Source organism: Numenius arquata, chromosome 16 (assembly GCF_964106895.1).
Source record: "Numenius arquata chromosome 16, bNumArq3.hap1.1, whole genome shotgun sequence".
NCBI classification, from domain to species: domain Eukaryota; kingdom Metazoa; phylum Chordata; class Aves; order Charadriiformes; family Scolopacidae; genus Numenius; species Numenius arquata.
The window spans coordinates 8,498,419-8,515,948 of NC_133591.1; the positions used below are offsets into that span (position 1 = coordinate 8,498,419).

General features: G+C 36.3%; 1 protein-coding gene across 2 annotated transcripts in view; it reads left to right on the forward strand.

The window, feature by feature from the left end:
- SFSWAP (splicing factor SWAP) overlaps positions 1-13,511 on the forward strand; it is a 51,364-nt gene extending 37,853 nt beyond the window's left edge. The window contains exons 15-19 of one of the 2 annotated variants that reach the window (XM_074159839.1): positions 4,289-4,444; positions 5,763-5,888; positions 9,804-9,974; positions 10,559-10,631; positions 12,977-13,511. In XM_074159839.1, coding sequence (XP_074015940.1) covers positions 4,289-4,444; positions 5,763-5,888; positions 9,804-9,974; positions 10,559-10,631; positions 12,977-13,042 — 592 coding nt within the window. In that variant the 3' untranslated portion in view covers positions 13,043-13,511. The remainder of the gene's footprint in view (positions 1-4,288; positions 4,445-5,762; positions 5,889-9,803; positions 9,975-10,558; positions 10,632-12,976) is intronic. The other variant, XM_074159840.1, reaches the window with a different exon arrangement.
- Positions 13,512-17,530: the final 4,019 nt, after the last annotated feature.

Genomic DNA, 17,530 nt, shown 5'->3' on the forward strand with positions numbered 1-17,530 from the left:
ATCTTTGTGTGCCATCTTGAGTGTGCCTCCTGGCACAAATCAAATAACAGACACGTAAAAGTCTTAACATCATGAATCAACACAACACCTAATTAAATCTGATTGCGTGTTTCCTAAATCAGCTGTTGAATTCTACTGCCTGAGAAGTCCAGTCAGCTTGATGCTGGCTAGCTGAATTCTAAAGTTGTTTCAGAACAACCGCACCACATCTTGCACTGAAAACATTTTGCACGTTATAAAACTTGATGGAAGTTAAAGCTGAACAGGGAAGGACTTTCCATTCAGCCTGTCTTTCTGCTCTGCGAATAACAGTTTAAACAAAGGTCTCTGGAGGGTCTCTCTCCCATTCAGAAACCCATTATTTCTGGGCACTGATGACAGTATCATCAGTGTTGAGTGGGTGCCCAATCCCTTTGAGCTTTTTGCAGACTGTATGAAATGCTTGTATCAGGCAGGAGACCTGTTAGAAATCTTAGTGTACCTTCCTATCTATACCATTTCAGAAGAACATGACTAAATCTAAGGCCCAAGGACCTCTTGGTAATTCAGCTGTAATGAGTACCTTTCTCCTGCATCTGATACTTAATATAATGACTGTATTGGTTTACTTTAATGTAGTCAGTGAAGACAAGCAAGTCTTATGCAGGATGCATCAAGTGTCTCCTCGTCTGGAAGATGATGTAGTTCTGTTTGGCCTTGGCTGGAGTACTGTGTGCAGTTTTGTGCATCCTTTAGAATGAACTAGATCACTTGGAGGAAATTTAGAGGGAATCACCAAAAATTTTTAGAATTAAAGGAAAAAAAAGAGTTGGAACGACTGTTTAAGAAGACCCAAGGAAGATTAAATGGGTCTTCATGTACACCAAATAAGAGGAAACAGAACATTCGTCTTCAGTTCTTGGGGTTTGGACAATAAGTATTGGGCTTAAAATTGATAACAGAGAGACTAGAAAGCTTTTTGTAGTGTCTCGGTGGTAAAGGTAGTTAATACAGCCTATGAACGCTCCATTGTGGGAAATTTCTGTATCAAGAATTATAGTTTGGAGAATATTGAATAGTCTTATTTCTTGCAGTCTTTTCTAGCCCTGCCTTTCTAATTTGGGTCCATATGGTCTCACATTGTACAAGAAATGGTGATGACTGAAGGTTTGCTTGAACTGAAACACCTGAAGGTGTTTGCTACACCTTGACGTGTTCACTGTATTTCTAAAATTAAAGCTCTTGTTCCTGAAACCAGAAAATTTTTAGAGTAATCAAGAGTAGGAGCTGATTCATAACACAGTCAGTTACTCATATGTTTTGTCTCTCAAACGTTTAGGCAAAAATAATGCCTTGTTTTAGTAATTGCCAAAAAAAGGCAAATGCTGTTGCCTAGTGAGAAGATTCTACTTTTTTTTTTTTTTAAATTTATTCATATACTTAGTGTTGATTCAGAGAAAATTATTTCTATGCATTTTCTTGTCTCATTCAAAACATGGCACCTTTCACGTCTCTTTGCTGTTCAGGTTTCCCAGTGCTTCACCTAGAATGATATTTTATTCCTGGATCCCAAAACATTAGAGATGATACAGCTTGCTGCCGAATGAATTGTTATGCAAAGAGTCATACTCCCCTGGGGTAAAGTGTAAACTATTTATAGAGGTTAATGTGTTCATCTAGTATTGAGTGGATGGCACTTAGAGATAGTCTTTATTGTGTGGACATTAATGCTAAATTATACTGGAACATCCCTATTTTGAGCAACAGTGCTTGATTTGAATGTCTCAGTCTAATGTTATGTATTAGAGATTTTCTTGCCTTTATTCTGTTCAAAATGTGCATTTTAACCTACAAATCTCAATATAAAGGGATTATTGATGCTTTATTTTACTTCAAGAGTAGACTGAAAAAAGCTGGAATTTGCCCTTGCTGTAGTAATTATTGCTCCAGTTCCTGTTAATCAAATAATTTAGAATAACAAACAAACTTTTAGAACTTTCTTAGAGAGTAGTTTATTAGGTTTACTGTATCAGCACAGTGAAAATAAGTATTTTGGATTTGAAATTATTTAAACTATTATATTTAAATTAACTGGGACAGCCAAAATATGGTTATCCATAATTTTTCATTAGGCTATATTGCACTCAGATTATAATGAATTGTGTTCCCTAAATTGTAGTAATGAACGCTCAACACTTGCCCTGTATTTGGGAAACAGTCTTAAAGCCTTAGACTTTGTGAGGTTTCCATATAGACATTAGTTGAGCTTCTGTTTAAAAACACTTTGCGTAGTTACTATTTATATAAGTTGTTTCGAAAAGTAAGATTAAAAATCAACGTTACCATATAACTTACTGTGACAAGTTAATAGGTAATGAGAGGTGGAAAGTTAAACATAGAAATTAGCTCTTTATTCAAGTGATGTTAGTATACTTTTCAAGCTCTTCCTTTTTGGTTTGTGTATCTTAAATATTTTTTTTCCAAAATGCGTATTGTGCTTAGAAATCCTACAGATGAACTTTGCAATATACTTCTCTGTATCCCATTTTATATCACTTGTTTATCATTTATTTTTGCATTGTTAGAGGTCTAGAGGCTCTGCTTCATTTAAAAATAGTCTTTGGTGTAAGATACAATTTCTGTACTGTTACATTTTATAATATTTTCTAACACATCTTCAGAGTATTAAAGTAGAAAAATTCTGTTCAAATAACACGAAGTTGATACAAAGCATGTTTTGAATATTCATTTTTCTGGGTAGCACAACCAAACCTGTTTTACAGAAACAGGTTTAAAAAAATTGTAGCTACGTAAGGAACCCAGATATATTGGCTTAATTGTGACATGAGGTGTGCTAACAGCAGTTCTGTGTGTAAATGCGTGTTATTTTCTACAACAAAATTTCTGTACCAAAATTAGTCCCATAAAGCTCCTGTTATCATACAGTTTTAATTTTAGACCAGTATGATGGATTAAAATTAAATAAAAGTTATGGAAACAGTAAACCCTGTCCAAAAGTGCTGTGAGGTGTTGCAGAGTGGATTGCTTTGGAGCTGTTAGTCCCGAAGAGAGAAATAGTTATTACAAATAAGTACTTAATGTCAAAGATGGGGCACATTTGTTAAATCTCTCTTGGAAAACAAACAGCCTTTGTTACATTTTAGTTATCTGTACTAAATGCTTCATCAGTGTCTTTTGTTTCTAATTGACTTCAAAGCACTATTAAACAGTTTGATGTGAAATGTACCTGGCAGTGATGCTCTTTAAAGCAGTGTAGGTTGTCAGTCACTGGAGTTTCCAGTTTCTGGTCCAGCTGAGAAGTAAGGTTTCACAGCTGGTTTGCAGCAAGTGTAAATAACGACAGTGTTCGTCTGAGTCTGTTTTCTCCCAATAGATCTTTGTAGTCCATGATCTAAGCTAATGATGATTTGTACATGTGAGTGTGGTTCGTGTGTGTATAAGAGAGGAGAGGAAGGGAGGCCAAGGCACTCGTTACATACGGAGTGACTTAGTGATTTGATGAGATGAAATTTGGATGTTCATGTTGAGTTAGTAGAGATGGAAAGTCTGAACTTCTCCTTGATATTGATCGTTTTTCTTTATACTGTCTAGTATTAGAGTAGTACTAAGTCACAAAATTTATCCAGTTAATGAGTTATAAACAGTAACTAGTAGTGGCATACTTTATTAACAGGTTACTTTTCAGTAAGTTTGGATAGAGTACACCTATATGTGTGTTTGTGTGAGACTTTTTGCTTCAATGTTAGGAATTTAAGAGGCTTGAAAGTAGCTATTCTTTGTAAAAAAAGGTTATTTGGGGTTTTATTTCTCCTTCAGAACTGATTTTCTTACTGCTGAGGCAGTGTCTGTTCACGGAGATTTAATTCCTAATTTGTAATGAGACATGCCAAGCTTTGTAACCCTTTGAACTTTTGGGACCCGACTGAACACAAGTGATACTGACTTTAAAGGAATAAAGTGCCTTTTGAAATAGCAGTCTAATCAAGGTAATAATTGATGTATTGCAGTAAATCTGTTAAGCTGTTTTTAATTGTTTGAAGCTAATGGCCAAAGTTCTTAACGTTTGGTGATTGGAAGAATGTTGTAGAACCACAAACGTCAGTTCATAAAAATGAAGCTAATTCCTTTTTCTTTCTGATTGTTTGGACTTTTTTTAGGCTGGTCCATATAGGCATGTTTCACTAAGGTTCAGCTTTTGGTTAAGGGACTGAGCCTTTTCAGGATTCTAGTTAATACCAAAACTAGCACATTTTATTCTGAATGTGAAGTGTGTGCCTCCGTATCACAGACTCACAGCATCCACAGGGACACTGAGCATGGAGCCGAGTCTGAGCAGCTCATCAATGGCAGCAGCAACAGAGCGGGAAAATTATCAGGCAACTTCGACAACGAAAAGATTTGACTGCTGGAGCTCTTTTGAGGGAAATCCTGGTAAAATGTCAAGGTGTCTGACTGACCCCAAACTTTATAATCTGTTGGTTTTTTTCCTTTTTTAATCCTTCTGAATGGCCTGGTAAAGATCAGATTTCTAAGTGACAGAGCAGTTAATTTGCAACACTTAACTGCCATTGTGATTACTTTTTTTCATTTTCAGTTGATCTCTTTTGTTGTAGGTGTAAGAAAAATGGCTCAGGAGTGTGTGTATATATTGTATATATGGTGTGAGTCTGCAGAAGATCAGTGATTTCACAAATGACTTACCTAATTTGCAGTGACTAAAAGACATTTTCAAGAACATGAATGTTTGGTATACATGGAATGACATACCTATAGTAAATAAGAAAGGATTTAAAATAAATAAGCAAACAGAACTAAAATTATTAGAACTATATATTTTAGTGAGAACAAACTAGCTGTTACTATCAGGAATTTTGGGCGGATTTGGGGTGTGCTTTTTTCTTTTTTTCTTTTTTTTTTTCAAGCTGGGTCCATGAATTGCCCCCTTCTCCATGTTGCCCCCTCCCCTCCATGTCGCAGGACTTTTCTCATTTCATTTATTTTGTTACTAAGAAATACCCGGGTTTTGCTTGCACATCCACTTAATTCCAAATCATAGAGAAAAAGAGTTAAGCTCTTAAGTTGATCTCTGATCTTAACTGGGCATGCTTTCTTTTTTCCCTCTTGATCTCTTTCTCACTTTTCTAGGAAAAATATCTCAAGTTGAAGTGCTAGTGCCAAACAATGCCAATCGTGGGTTGTTGGTCACTTGCACAGGTGAAAATGTTGGCTGTGCTAGGATTATTCAGCAGCATCAGGGACAAAATTTCCTGGACTTGTCAGTGTTGGAGACACACTGAAAACAAAACCTTGTCTTTATCTCTGTGTTGCAGCAGTTCTAAAAACATACCGCTAATTTGAAAAGACGAGGTCAGGCCTGACAATGCCAGGCTTCGAGCCAAATTGGACTTCTGCATACCAGTGTTAGTAAACTCTGTTGCCACAAAAGGTGACTGGACTAAAGTAAAAGTTTCCCGCCTGCTAATACTGAAGGTGACATTATCACAGAATACCAAAAAATAATTGCTTTCCCCTTCACCCCCTGTTGGGAGTGAAACGCAATGCATAATTACATCCTAAATGTCTTGGATAGGTAAGAAATTTTTATGCAGCTGACAAGTCTTGGAGACTAAATACCCCATGTTGGTGTAAAATAGGCATTTGAAAGGTGTTATATTTGCATTTGGTGACAGCACAATTCCACTGAAAGAAAGTAATGAAATAAGTAACAAAAAGCAAACTTTTCGATGTTTTTTCCTGCTCAGGTCGCGATCAAGGTCACCTAGGAGAAGGGCTCACACACCAGAAAGGCGGAGAGATGAAAGAAGTGTTCCAACAGCTTATCGCATTAGTAATAGTCCTGGAAATAGTAGGAAACGCCCGCGTTCCAAGTAAGTATACCCTGTCCTGGGGAAGGTTGTGTCAAACATCACCTGAGGTGTTGTGTACTGCGTAGGTATATTCCAGAACTTTATTTTAATAGACAAATACTTCTGTGGAGAAAAAAAAAATAATCATAGAAGTACTCGTTCTTCTTCCCCCATTCTTGCATATGTTTAAACACTGAATGTACAACCAAATCAGTGAACATTAATACGCTACTATCTACTAGCTGTGAGAGTTAATATGAAAGTCTAAATAAAATCTTTCCTTTTTGTTGAGATGTTCTCTCATGCTCTGCTTGTGCACGTATTGTGCAGGAATTATGTTACTTCTGCTGGTATTGTTTGACATTCATATCTGCACAAATAAGGGGAAACTCGAGGTTAGCAAATGGTATGCTTTACATTTAGCAGTTATTTTACTGGCAGAGTGAAATGTGAAATATGACTCGAGGTGCCTTTTTTTCAAGCACGTTGCATATAGTCTCTCTGAGCCTCTTATAATCAAAAAGGCATACCAACCAGTATTTCAGCTCACCAGTTGCAGAAGAAAAACATCTGCAAAGCATGCGCCCAGAAGGCTTTGAAATACTTTGTGTCTCTAATGTTTTGTGGCATCTTGTGTCTTCAACACGCAAGGAAGTGAAAATTTTTCATGCTTGTATATGTACACCTAAAGCGTACACAAAACCCAAGATGTTGAAGTTGCTAAACGGACTATACAGAATTCTCTCTTCGTTGGTGAAGATTTAGTCTTTAACCTGTTATATCTGTATCTCCTGTGGAATAAGAAGCAGAGAGATCACTTTCAACTTTATTTAAAATTTTCTGTTGTTTCTTAAGGTAACTTTCCATCTCAACAGCCTCCAATTGATTGATGTGTGGTATATATAATTGAGAACTTCATCAGTATACTTAAACTGATTCAGTTTTTCGAGTTCATCAACTCGAGATAATAGAGGCTTCTGTGGAATTCAGTATGCAAATTTGGTTAAGCAGAAAAAATATGGAAGTTTAAAATGTTTTTCTTCGTATAAACGCACAAGAATTTTTTCACAGCCCTGTGCTATCTTTAATGCAGTATTGGTGTGTCTGCTGGTTGACCATTCAGCATTTTAAGCCATAAATTATTTTTAGAGTGGTGCCACTTCCAAGTGGTAAATTACGATGACAATTGTGAAACAAACTATAGATTCCTCTTTAAACAATATTGTTTATATAGGTGGAAATTGTAAACTTTCATTTGGCCTCAAACAGGAAGACAGAACGAGGTACTTTTTAGCAGGGCCTGTTGCAATAGGACAAGGGTTAGTGGTTTTAAAGTAAAAGAGGGTAGATTTAGACTAGATACAAGGAAGACATTTCTTACACTGAGGGTGGTGAAACCCTGGCCCAGGTTGCTCAGAGAGGTGGTCGATGCCCCATCCCAGGGAACCTTCCAGGTCAGGTTGGACAGGACTCTGAGCAACCTGGTCTAGCTGAAGATGTCCCTGCTTATGGCACAGGAGTTGGTCTAGGTGACCTTTAAAGGTCCCTTCCAACCCAAATTATTCGCTGAACACTACACAGTAAAATGTGACAATAAGTGCAAAAAATGTGGACTGGAGACAGAATTTTGTATTGAGGATATTTTGCAGCTCTGATTGCAGAAAGCCTACTGTTCCAGTCCTGTGAGGACTGACATCTTGAATTTTCAAGAAAAAGTGTAGGTGCTTTGATAGACCAGTTTTAATCTTCAGTCATAGAGTAGATTCTTTGCAATGGTGTAATGGAAGCAAGGTTTGGGTTCTGGGTTTGTTAAAAGCTAATTAGCTTACTTGGGCTTTCTATCAGTGAGTAATGTATATTTTGCCTGATAGCTGAGAGCAGGTTTCAGTCTTACATGGCAGCAGTCAGTTGAGTGGCTTTTATTAACCATTGTTACACTAAGAAGTAGGCAAGCTTTAGAATCCAGTACTATCAGATGACTGAAAATTGGAATAAATAAATACTGCAATGTTTTAAACTTGCTCAGGGCATTAATTTGATATCAGTTGTGATGCTGAATAGCTAGCACTGCTTGTAAATTTTTAGGTATGTTTCCAGAAGAAAATATTTAAGAACTAGGAAGCTATGCTTTACTTTGTCTTCTTTGGGAATTACTGGCTCACTGCTGGTCAGAATAAATATAATAATTGTTTTTTCTTCCTCTTATCCTGTACCTCTGTTGCTGTCATAGTCACTTTAAAAAGAAGTCTAACGTAAATTAGTATTTTAATCTGACTGCAGTGAATTACTTGCCACAGAGAATATGCATGGTTCTTTTACGCTAGCTTTTATACCTAGAAAAATATTAAAAAATAAGCCTCGTTTTGGCAAATGAACTGTTCTAAAAATACAAAACTGATAGACACACTCATTCAGCTGTTACGATGTTTGTTCATCAAAATCTGAGGTGAAAAAAACAAAAAAGCTTACTGTAAAATGTTGTTCTTGCATGATGAATGTTTGCTGAGATTTTTCAAGAGTTAAGTAGGAAGTATGTTCACAGCTTGATTACATTATGAAGTTTTAAGAAACTGAGCAATTACGGTACATAATTAGCTAGTCAAGGAATCACTGACTTTATAGCTGATGTCTTTTGTGTACTCATGAAAGTGTTAGAGGCCAGTAGAGCTGTGGGGTTTTTCTTCTGCCACTTGATGATTATTTATGCAAGAAAAGTGTAAGGAGGTTTTTCAACTTTAAGTCTTGAAGGTTAAATTCTGTGTAAAAGTTAGATATTTGTATGATAAATTCTAAGCATCAGAGGTATACAGTATTTATATGGGAATTCAATATGTTACAGCATAGGTGCTTTTAAACTACCAAATTCCTAAGAAAATCAAAATAAAGGAACCAATAATGTGATACGTAAAATATGGCTCTTAAGTTTTACAGTGTTTTAAGATGTTCTAGAAGCTTCAACAACATTCTTCTGAATAGACTTCTAGCCATGCATGCTAGAGAGAGGTGCCTACAGTGAGCTTTTGCCTAACTCTAAGGCATTATTCTACTAATTCCAATTAAAGTAATATCAATACTGGTATGTAAATCATACAGACATAAATTCATAACCATGTATAAAGATTTTGATAGTTCCGTCTCTAGTATATTACTAATTGAATTCTCTTTGAGCTTAATATTGCATATGAGGCGGCTACCTCTGTTTTCCCCTTCTGTCAATAATGAACACATCAGGTGCCTGTAAGTCCTTTTTTCCAGCTCTCAGAGTGACAAATGTTTGTATATCTAACTTCCAAGTCATAAACAGTTTGCTTTTAAAACATGTTGCTAGGTCTAGGTTTGAGTGGCACACAAAAGCTTGTTTATAATTTTGAGCCTGTGGTGTTTGTTGCATTATAGATTGGATCACAAGGAAAGGGATAATTTCTCTTAAAAAGCAAGCAAACAAACCATGGATTTGCCTTGTAGATCTTTTGCATAGCTATGATTCCATGGTTTGTTCATTTATGAGCTAGGAAAATTGGAAGGAATAGAAACTGTTACATTTCTCATTGTATTCTAAGTGTCTGGTGATGTTTGGGAAGGAACATCCCTCTAGCAAATTTATTCCTCAAATCTCCATTGAAAGGCTTTTCGTTGTCATCCTTCAAACTATCAAATACTGGTCAGTAATTCCTGTGTACCTGTGAAGCAGCGTTCCAAGTGAGAACCTCAGATACTAGTAGTTGCCTATTTAATATGCTAAAAACAGCTTCTGAAAAAGTATTTTGCACAACTGTAGAAGTGCAGTATTGGGGTAAGACTCTAATGCTTGCTGACTGCATGGAAAGTATCTTGTGGAGAGGGCTACGGAAGCTTTTAGAAGTGTGAAAAGTAACTTCAACTGAGCTAGTGTAATTTTGCTTTAAATATCCTTTAATAAAATATTTTCTTTTGCAGAAGTCCCCATGAAAAGAAGAAGAAGAGGCGGTCTAGATCACGTACCAAGTCCAAAGCTAGGTCTCCTTCACCATCCATGTCACCAGGCAAACCATCCACACACAAAAATTCTGTACATTCAACTAGTGTCTCTCCTGTGGAGAGCAGGGAATCCAGCCAGGAACGCTCCAGGTAATATGTCTTGTTACTGTAACAATGCAGTGCTCATGTCTCTTGACTGTGAGTGTGTCCTAACTTGTACGGTGCTCTGTGTGTAAATAATGTGTGCTTAATAAAAGTAGAAGACACTGGGAGGACAGCACTACGTGCATCAGTCTAAGGAAGATACAGTATCTCTGGTGTCTATGGGAGTAAGCATCTTGACACACTCTTATAGTAAAACTGGTGCAGAAAATTCTGCAGTGTAATACTAAGTTAGAAATTGGAAACTCTCAATAAATGGAATAACTCTTTTGAAGTAGAATTTTAATAGAGTGGTTTGAATTGTAATGTGTGTGTAAGATTCTTAATTAAATTATTTCTACAGAATATAGAACAGTCCTGTTAAAAATTCCTGGTCTGTTGATCAGATTTCTCTGTATCAGTTGTATGAGTGACTCTTCTGACTGTGACTTATCACAACTTCTAGTTGGGTGAGGGAACTGTTGACTAACATAGGAGAGACTTGTACGATAAACCTCAAAATCATGATGGTGAGTGAAATACATTTTCAAAACATTAACTATAAATTTCTAATTCTAATTTTACTTTTTTAGGGGAGTTTCTCAGGAAAAAGATGGCCAAATCTCTTCAGCAATTGTGTCTTCAGTGCAGAGTAAAATCACTCAGGTACAAATAAACAAATTCAGAGCATGTTGCCTAGTTAAGTGTGTCCATCATATCATTTTCTTCTCTCACTACCTTGTACAATTCTGAGCTTTGCATATGATGTAGAGACATGTTCATTGTCATTCTTAATCTGTTTGCTTATGAGAAAACCAATTTTGTTGCTTCTCTAGCTGCTGTCTTTTCAAGTTTAATCAAGCCTCTAAAGACCAAGCTAAATTCATTATGCTGCAGTATAGGCGCTGTTAAGATATGAAAGTCCACATTATGCTACAATACCCCAGTTAACAACAGCAGGTATTACTGAGAGCCCATCTTACCGTGTAGTGCTCTTGACGAGTTTCGTGGAAGAAGAAAGGAAGGAGAAATACCTTGGCAAAGGCTAAGTTTATAGCGTGGGCATTACAGAACAAATATGTCCTCTTGCAGCCTGAAGTAATTGTATACTTTGCATTGAGCAGTATCTTCAGCTCACTTATCTTACCCTTGTTGCTGAACTATGCTGAATAGTTCAGTTGTCTCTGAACTATTGTTATTGTGATTTTGTTGATATATTCAAGTTTGCTGCAAATCATGGCATATCAGATATGTGCCTCTATGCTGTGCAGTAATGGAAATGCATTCAGCTTCTCTAAAGTAGTTTTAAGATACCCAACTTCCGTCAAAATAATTCCATTCCTTTTTTAAAACCTGCTGCATGGTATCACTCTTTAAAATTTTTAATTTCACTCATCCTCTTAGAGTCTTCATGCATATTTAACTTTCTTTCAATTGAATATGCCAAGTTTAGAGGAGAAAAGCTCTTAATTATGCTTTGGAAAATTTACAATATAAAATCAGAATTGCTTTTTATATTCTCATTTTTTTTTCAGTGGATAGATTATTCTTCCAGTAGATGAATATTGCTCAAAGATTTAGTTCCGCTAGGGAAATAGGGGTAGTTGGGAACTAATACTAGTAGACTGCTACCTTATGTACCATATTTGATCAGTTTTCAATGAGAAACCCAAAACAAAAATATTGAGGAAAATAGAAAATAGCAAGTATAGGCACTAGAGACAGAAAATGGAGTACTAACACCATAGCATTTCTTAGGCTACCAAACAAATGCATGGAATGAGAAACTAGATATGAGCTACATCATGATTTTCAAAGTAGAGTAAACGTCACGTCCTTTGGAAACATTAACCCTTCAAACAAAGGTAATAGGCTCATGCATTTCTTGGGTTAAATATTCCTTATGGCATAGCATTTGCTAGTTTAATATTAGTCTGCTTGCTTGAAGTACAGCTGTAAGAGGAAAGATTGCTGTATTAAAATACAGTTCTTAGTTACTATTTGCAAAAAGTAAAAAAGAGAAAGGAAACTGTTGTGAATCTGCAAGATATTTTCCAACATAGATTACTTCAGCATCTTTTTGTCTTTAAGGGCCCAAAGAAATGTAATTTACCTAATTATTAGTAAGATTATTTTACTGCCAGTGTGCTGGCTGACCGTGCCCAATTCAGTATCTTTTCTCATTCAGATCCTTCCATCTGTAAAGTGGGATAATGATGCTGAATTCCCCTATGAAGTGTTTCGAGAGCTTCAGATGAAAAATGCTTTAAAAGGCTGAAGGATTTTAATTCATTTATATTGCATTTATGAAGAAATGTCTGAAGTAACTTTAATTCATTACCGATACACGCTTTTTATTTTGTGATCATTTTTTGCAACCCAATTATTCAGTGCTGTTTACATGAAATTTCATTCCCTTTTGTAATGCTGTTCCCACTGGATACTCAGACAATACTGGGAATTGCTCTTTGGTTTCACAACAGTCTTAATGTTTCAGTCACTCTGTCATATGTGAAAATACCGCTGCGATGTAAATTTTCAGTTCAGGTTTACAAAGGAAACAAAAAGTTTTCTGTCACAGAGTAGTTGTTAGCACTCTCTTCTTAATAGCTCTCTCTTGTTTTTCTTTTTTCTTTCGTTTTCTTTTTTCAACCTTCAGTGGTTAGTAGTTGTGTGTTCATTACATTTTTTGTGAAGGTTTGGTCATAGTTTCTTTCCATTTCAGTTGATGTGATTTCTGTGTTTTGTTGTATAGAAAGTGCTCTAAATATTTATGTGGAGCACCTTGTGGTATTGTAGTAGAAACAGACTTCGGCTGCTGTCATAAGAACTTTCTCCAAATTATTTCACTCATTTAGCCCAGGGACTGTTAGTATCTGATGATCATCAGTCTGAGTGGTCTGTGTGACTGGAGCATAAGCTCACCCTGTCATGCAAGTTTTTGCAATCACGTGCTTTAGCTCTGTTCAAAGCCCAGACATGTCTGATCATTTTCCTTTTATTTTCTACAGGATCTTATGGCCAAAGTGAGAGCAATGCTTGCAGCTTCCAAAAACATACAAACTAGTGCCTCCTGAGACCTGTTGAACTGACCATCAAGAAATTGTGTGAAAAAGAACAATATTAAAAAAAAACTGCCTCATCTCAAATGTACAGCTGAGCTTAGCTCACTTGGTTCACAACTCGTCTAATATTACCAGAACTCAAGGAGCTAAAACCTATCTTTCTGTACAGAAGTGTCTCCTTGAAATTTCATTAAACTTTTTCAGCCAGAATATCTTTGGAAAGTTTTTGGTTTTTGTAAATTGATTTTTTGACTAATTCTTCAGTAACATTTTATGATCAGCGGTCTATATGTGTATATTTGTAAATACCATGTTTCTGTGAAAGAAGTATTACACAATAATAAAGAAGGAAACATCTTTCATTAGCTAAAGTTTTTGTGGTGTCCTTAATTGTTTGCAGTTGACTTTTGTTACAGATTAATTTTTTCTCTAGTACTTTCTACTTCTTAAAATTAAACTGTATAGCCTGTTTGACCACCTTCAGCTGAGAAGTACTTTTTATCTTCATTCACAGAACGATTTAAGAAGAATGCTTGTTTGCTTGGATGTTAGTAGTGGGCAGTTTTTGGACAAGGGATTTCATGTGCATCATTTAGAAAGATCTCTGAGCCTCCAGTTGAGGAGTTGACTCTTTGAAGTCAATAACTAATGGTCAGGGGCCCCTTTGTCTTAATGTGCCTTATTCTCTCTAGTTAACTACAGAAAAGAGAGTATATATTTGTGGTCATTCATCAGGCATACTTTACAGAAACCCAGCCATTCTTCTGATTTAATGTCTTTCATACAGTTGAGAAAGGTGCTTTCTAACACATTTTACTGTCATATACCAGTTAACACTTTTCAGAAAGCTTGTGGCCTCAGTATAAATGCACGTTTGTTTATTATGCATTCTTTGTTGTACACCAAAATTATTGAATTTTTAATTTAAATATCCTTAAAATGATTACAAAAAGGCGTGTATGAATTTTTCCCCAAGACTGCTTTAACTCTGAGGTTTTGTAATAGTTGGTGTATTCAAAAGGTGCCCTTATTGGCTGCTTCCTGATTCCATAAAGAGGGCTTTTAATGACCCCAGAAGACTGTGATCTATAATCAGAAAGATCATGGTTATAGTGACTCATGTCGTAATTTTCTCAAATTTTATGGTTAGTAGGTGGAGGTTGGAGATGGATTAGAGAAATTAATATGGTAAAGCTTACACTTACTCACAGACTAGTTGGTAAATGACGTGCATAGAACTACACAGAGTAATAACTCTAATCTTTTTGCTCAAAGCAAGGGGAGGAGAAACAACACGTTGATAAAATTCAAGCGTTGAGTAACGTGATGGACAACATGGTAGTTGGTTTGCCACTTGCTGGTCCTCACTTGGAATGACAGAACAGTATTTAAACCATTGGAAACAATAATCAATCAGGTTTCTTTTCCATTTTTTGTCCTGTAATAATTAGCAGTTTACACTCCTACAAACAGTATAAAATGCTGTGTCTGATGCAGAGAAATTTCATTGTGCACATAAACTGTGATGAAACAGCCATTTAAATGGTAATGTAGAATCATGTTATCCACCATTTACCTAATTATTTCAAAGTTATTTGTAGTGTTTTGAGTAGGACAAAAATAACTTGTAACCAGTGTGAAAGAGATAACATGTTCTCTGTACGTGTAGATGAAAGTACTAGTAGAGACAGATTAAAAAAAGACGTAAAGTAAATTTTGTAGGCAGCTATTTTAGATTGTGCAGTGTCAAATTCACAGCAGGTTTATTTTTCCTTCCTAAATGGAGTTAAAAGTCTCACCATGGTTAAATAATTGGCAGCTTGGATGCCAGTTGTTTGTCGTGTAATAGGAAAAAAGCCCAATTCTTGATAAAATAGACTGGGCAGCTTGTTTTGCTGCTGCTTTGCAGATTTATTCTCTTTGGGAAGGTTGTTGCTTTAATGACTTCTTAGAATATTTTCTCTCCCTGTGAGCAAGTATTTTTGTTTTTTTTTTTTCCTTATTCCCTTTTGTGGTATGAAGTGAGATGGAGCATTAAGCTCCAGGAAAATTTAGATTAAACTGCATTTTTATACACTCTTTATTGTTTACTGAGGTTTGTTTGCATTTAGCACTCTCTCATGGGTAGTTGTATTCTCCAGAATTTAAATAGTAGTAGTGTTTTTATTGTGTTATTTTTTCTCTTTCTAACGAAAATGGACATTTTCACCATATTAAAGGGGCTTGAACTCCTTTACCAAAATAATGGTAAATTGATGCTGCTTTTTTGGTCTGTCTTCATAGGCACTAGCTGCATTGCAGCTGCATGTTATAAGGGGCTTGTGATACACCAGACACCAGAAATTGCACTGATTGTATCATGAGAACGTGTAACCAGTATCAGGAAAGTGTCTTAAGAACTTCAAACAGGAAAATTTTCAAATTTCTATTTTCCAGGCACAGATTTTCAGTGCCACCCCTGGAAGAGACCTCTCTGTGGACCCAGTTACAGGACCTTGGCTAAGCCCTGGGACCACAGGCAGCAGGTCTGGGATTTGCAGAAGAGGAGAATTGGCTGCATCTCACACCCCACCTCCATCCACAGAAACTGTATGTACTCCACTCCTTGCCTTGTGGCCACGCACCAAGGGGCCTAAAGAAGGCCCTGTGTCACCTGGCTGTATCGCCAGAGTCTTGTGTCTGAGGGAAGGTACGTGAGGTTGCTACAATGGGGAGTTAAGAAACTGGGAGAGCTTCAGTTGGAAGAAAGAGGGCTTTGAGTAGTCAGGAAGAAGGCACCGCGGTAGCTCTGAGTTGTCAGCAACTAATTTTAATTTTTCAAATTTCTCAGTTTTGTGGAAAAGATTTAACATGAGATTGCTTTGCTTTACATTTGGTAAAATACAGTAATTTAAGGAACTCTTTAGCTGTTGGTACTTTGAATTATTTTCTTTGCATTCATGTAACAAACCAGAAGGACTTGGGATATCAACACTGGTTTTCCAATGTGCTAGCCAATCTTTCCTCATTGTTTTAGGAGTTCCAGATCATCATTTTGAAGATAAAAAAGAATTTTAAATAATTGTCAGTTTATACAATAAAACTTTATTCTCCCTGTATTCATGCAGAGTAGCCTTCTTTCAAAAAAAAAAAAAAAAAATTCCCAGTACTGCTCCAGTACTGCTCCTGGCAGTTGGAGCTGCTCAAGAGGTACCAGTATTTTCTCTGGGGAGATTCAGGTTCAACTGAGATAACAAAAAAGTACTCACATCTGCGTTAAGATTTGAACTACCAAATCATTTGCAGACTTGGGTATTTGTAGGTGTTATAGATGTATTTTCTCAGTGACAGATAGCTTTATGAAACAAAACTAGTAGGCCAAAGGCATTGCTACCGCTAAGGTAGTGTGTAGCCTGAAGTTCTCCACCTTTCTTTGTCAAATAGAAGTAAAATGGGTAATTGTTAGGTGCTTGTATATATGTGTTCTCCAATCTCTGTTACCATTTTCCTTCAGAGCATATTTGTGAGCGCAGGCAGTCTGAAGAACGGCTTCTCCTCCACCAGCTTTGCTCCATCTGCCCATCTATGTGTAATCTTCATAGTTCAAGAGGTGGACCTGTAATAATTGGTATTAAAGATGCTCTAATTTGAATTAATTACTTGTGTTCAACAGCTTCCTGCATGGCTCTTCAGTCAGCTGGTGGGTAACCTCTTAATAATAAAAAAGTTAAAATCATTTGGCCATCTCAGTATATACTTCTTGGATTTCTACAGGTGAAGGGACCTTGCTGCCACTGTGGGGCAGCTTCTGTCCAACGGGGTTAATGGTTTGGCATTGAACAATTTGGCTCTGTCAGGAAGCTGACAGCCATTGAGATGTGGCTGCAGTCTCTTGGTATTGATCATGATTTCACATCTATTGACACTTGTAACTCTTTGTATGGTAGTATTTTGTGTGACGCCAATTATTTTGGAACATTCACTTTCTCACTTCATGCAATAGAGACAATCGAAACCATACTCTCTTTTTCAATGGGGCAGCAAATTACAACATTTAGAATTCATGTTTTCTTGGATTTAAGGCAATGTCTATTATCTTTTGTGAAGAAATTTTATTGGGAAATCCTATTTAATTAAATTTCTACTTAATTACATTGCATTTATCATCTATTCTTCTTCTCCCATTCCTACCCAGCAACTAATTACATGAAGTAAAGAAGTAAAAGACCTGTGGATTGAGGTTAGTAAATGCTAAAGCATCTTCTTTACTAATTTTTCTTTTGCCTCATGATCTGAAAGTGTGAAATAAAGCATTGCACTGATCTAACACCCTTATTTTCATCCCGTAAATTAACTTGGCTATAACTTCATCAAAAAATTGTTTGAAATTCTCCTAAATGCAGCTCTTAAATGTTGAAAGCTCAGTGTTTGAATTTTTTTCTGTTGTGATTTAAATATGAACGTGTTCTGAATATTTTGTTTTGCTTTTAGACATATGCTTTCAGCACCGAAAGTGTAGTT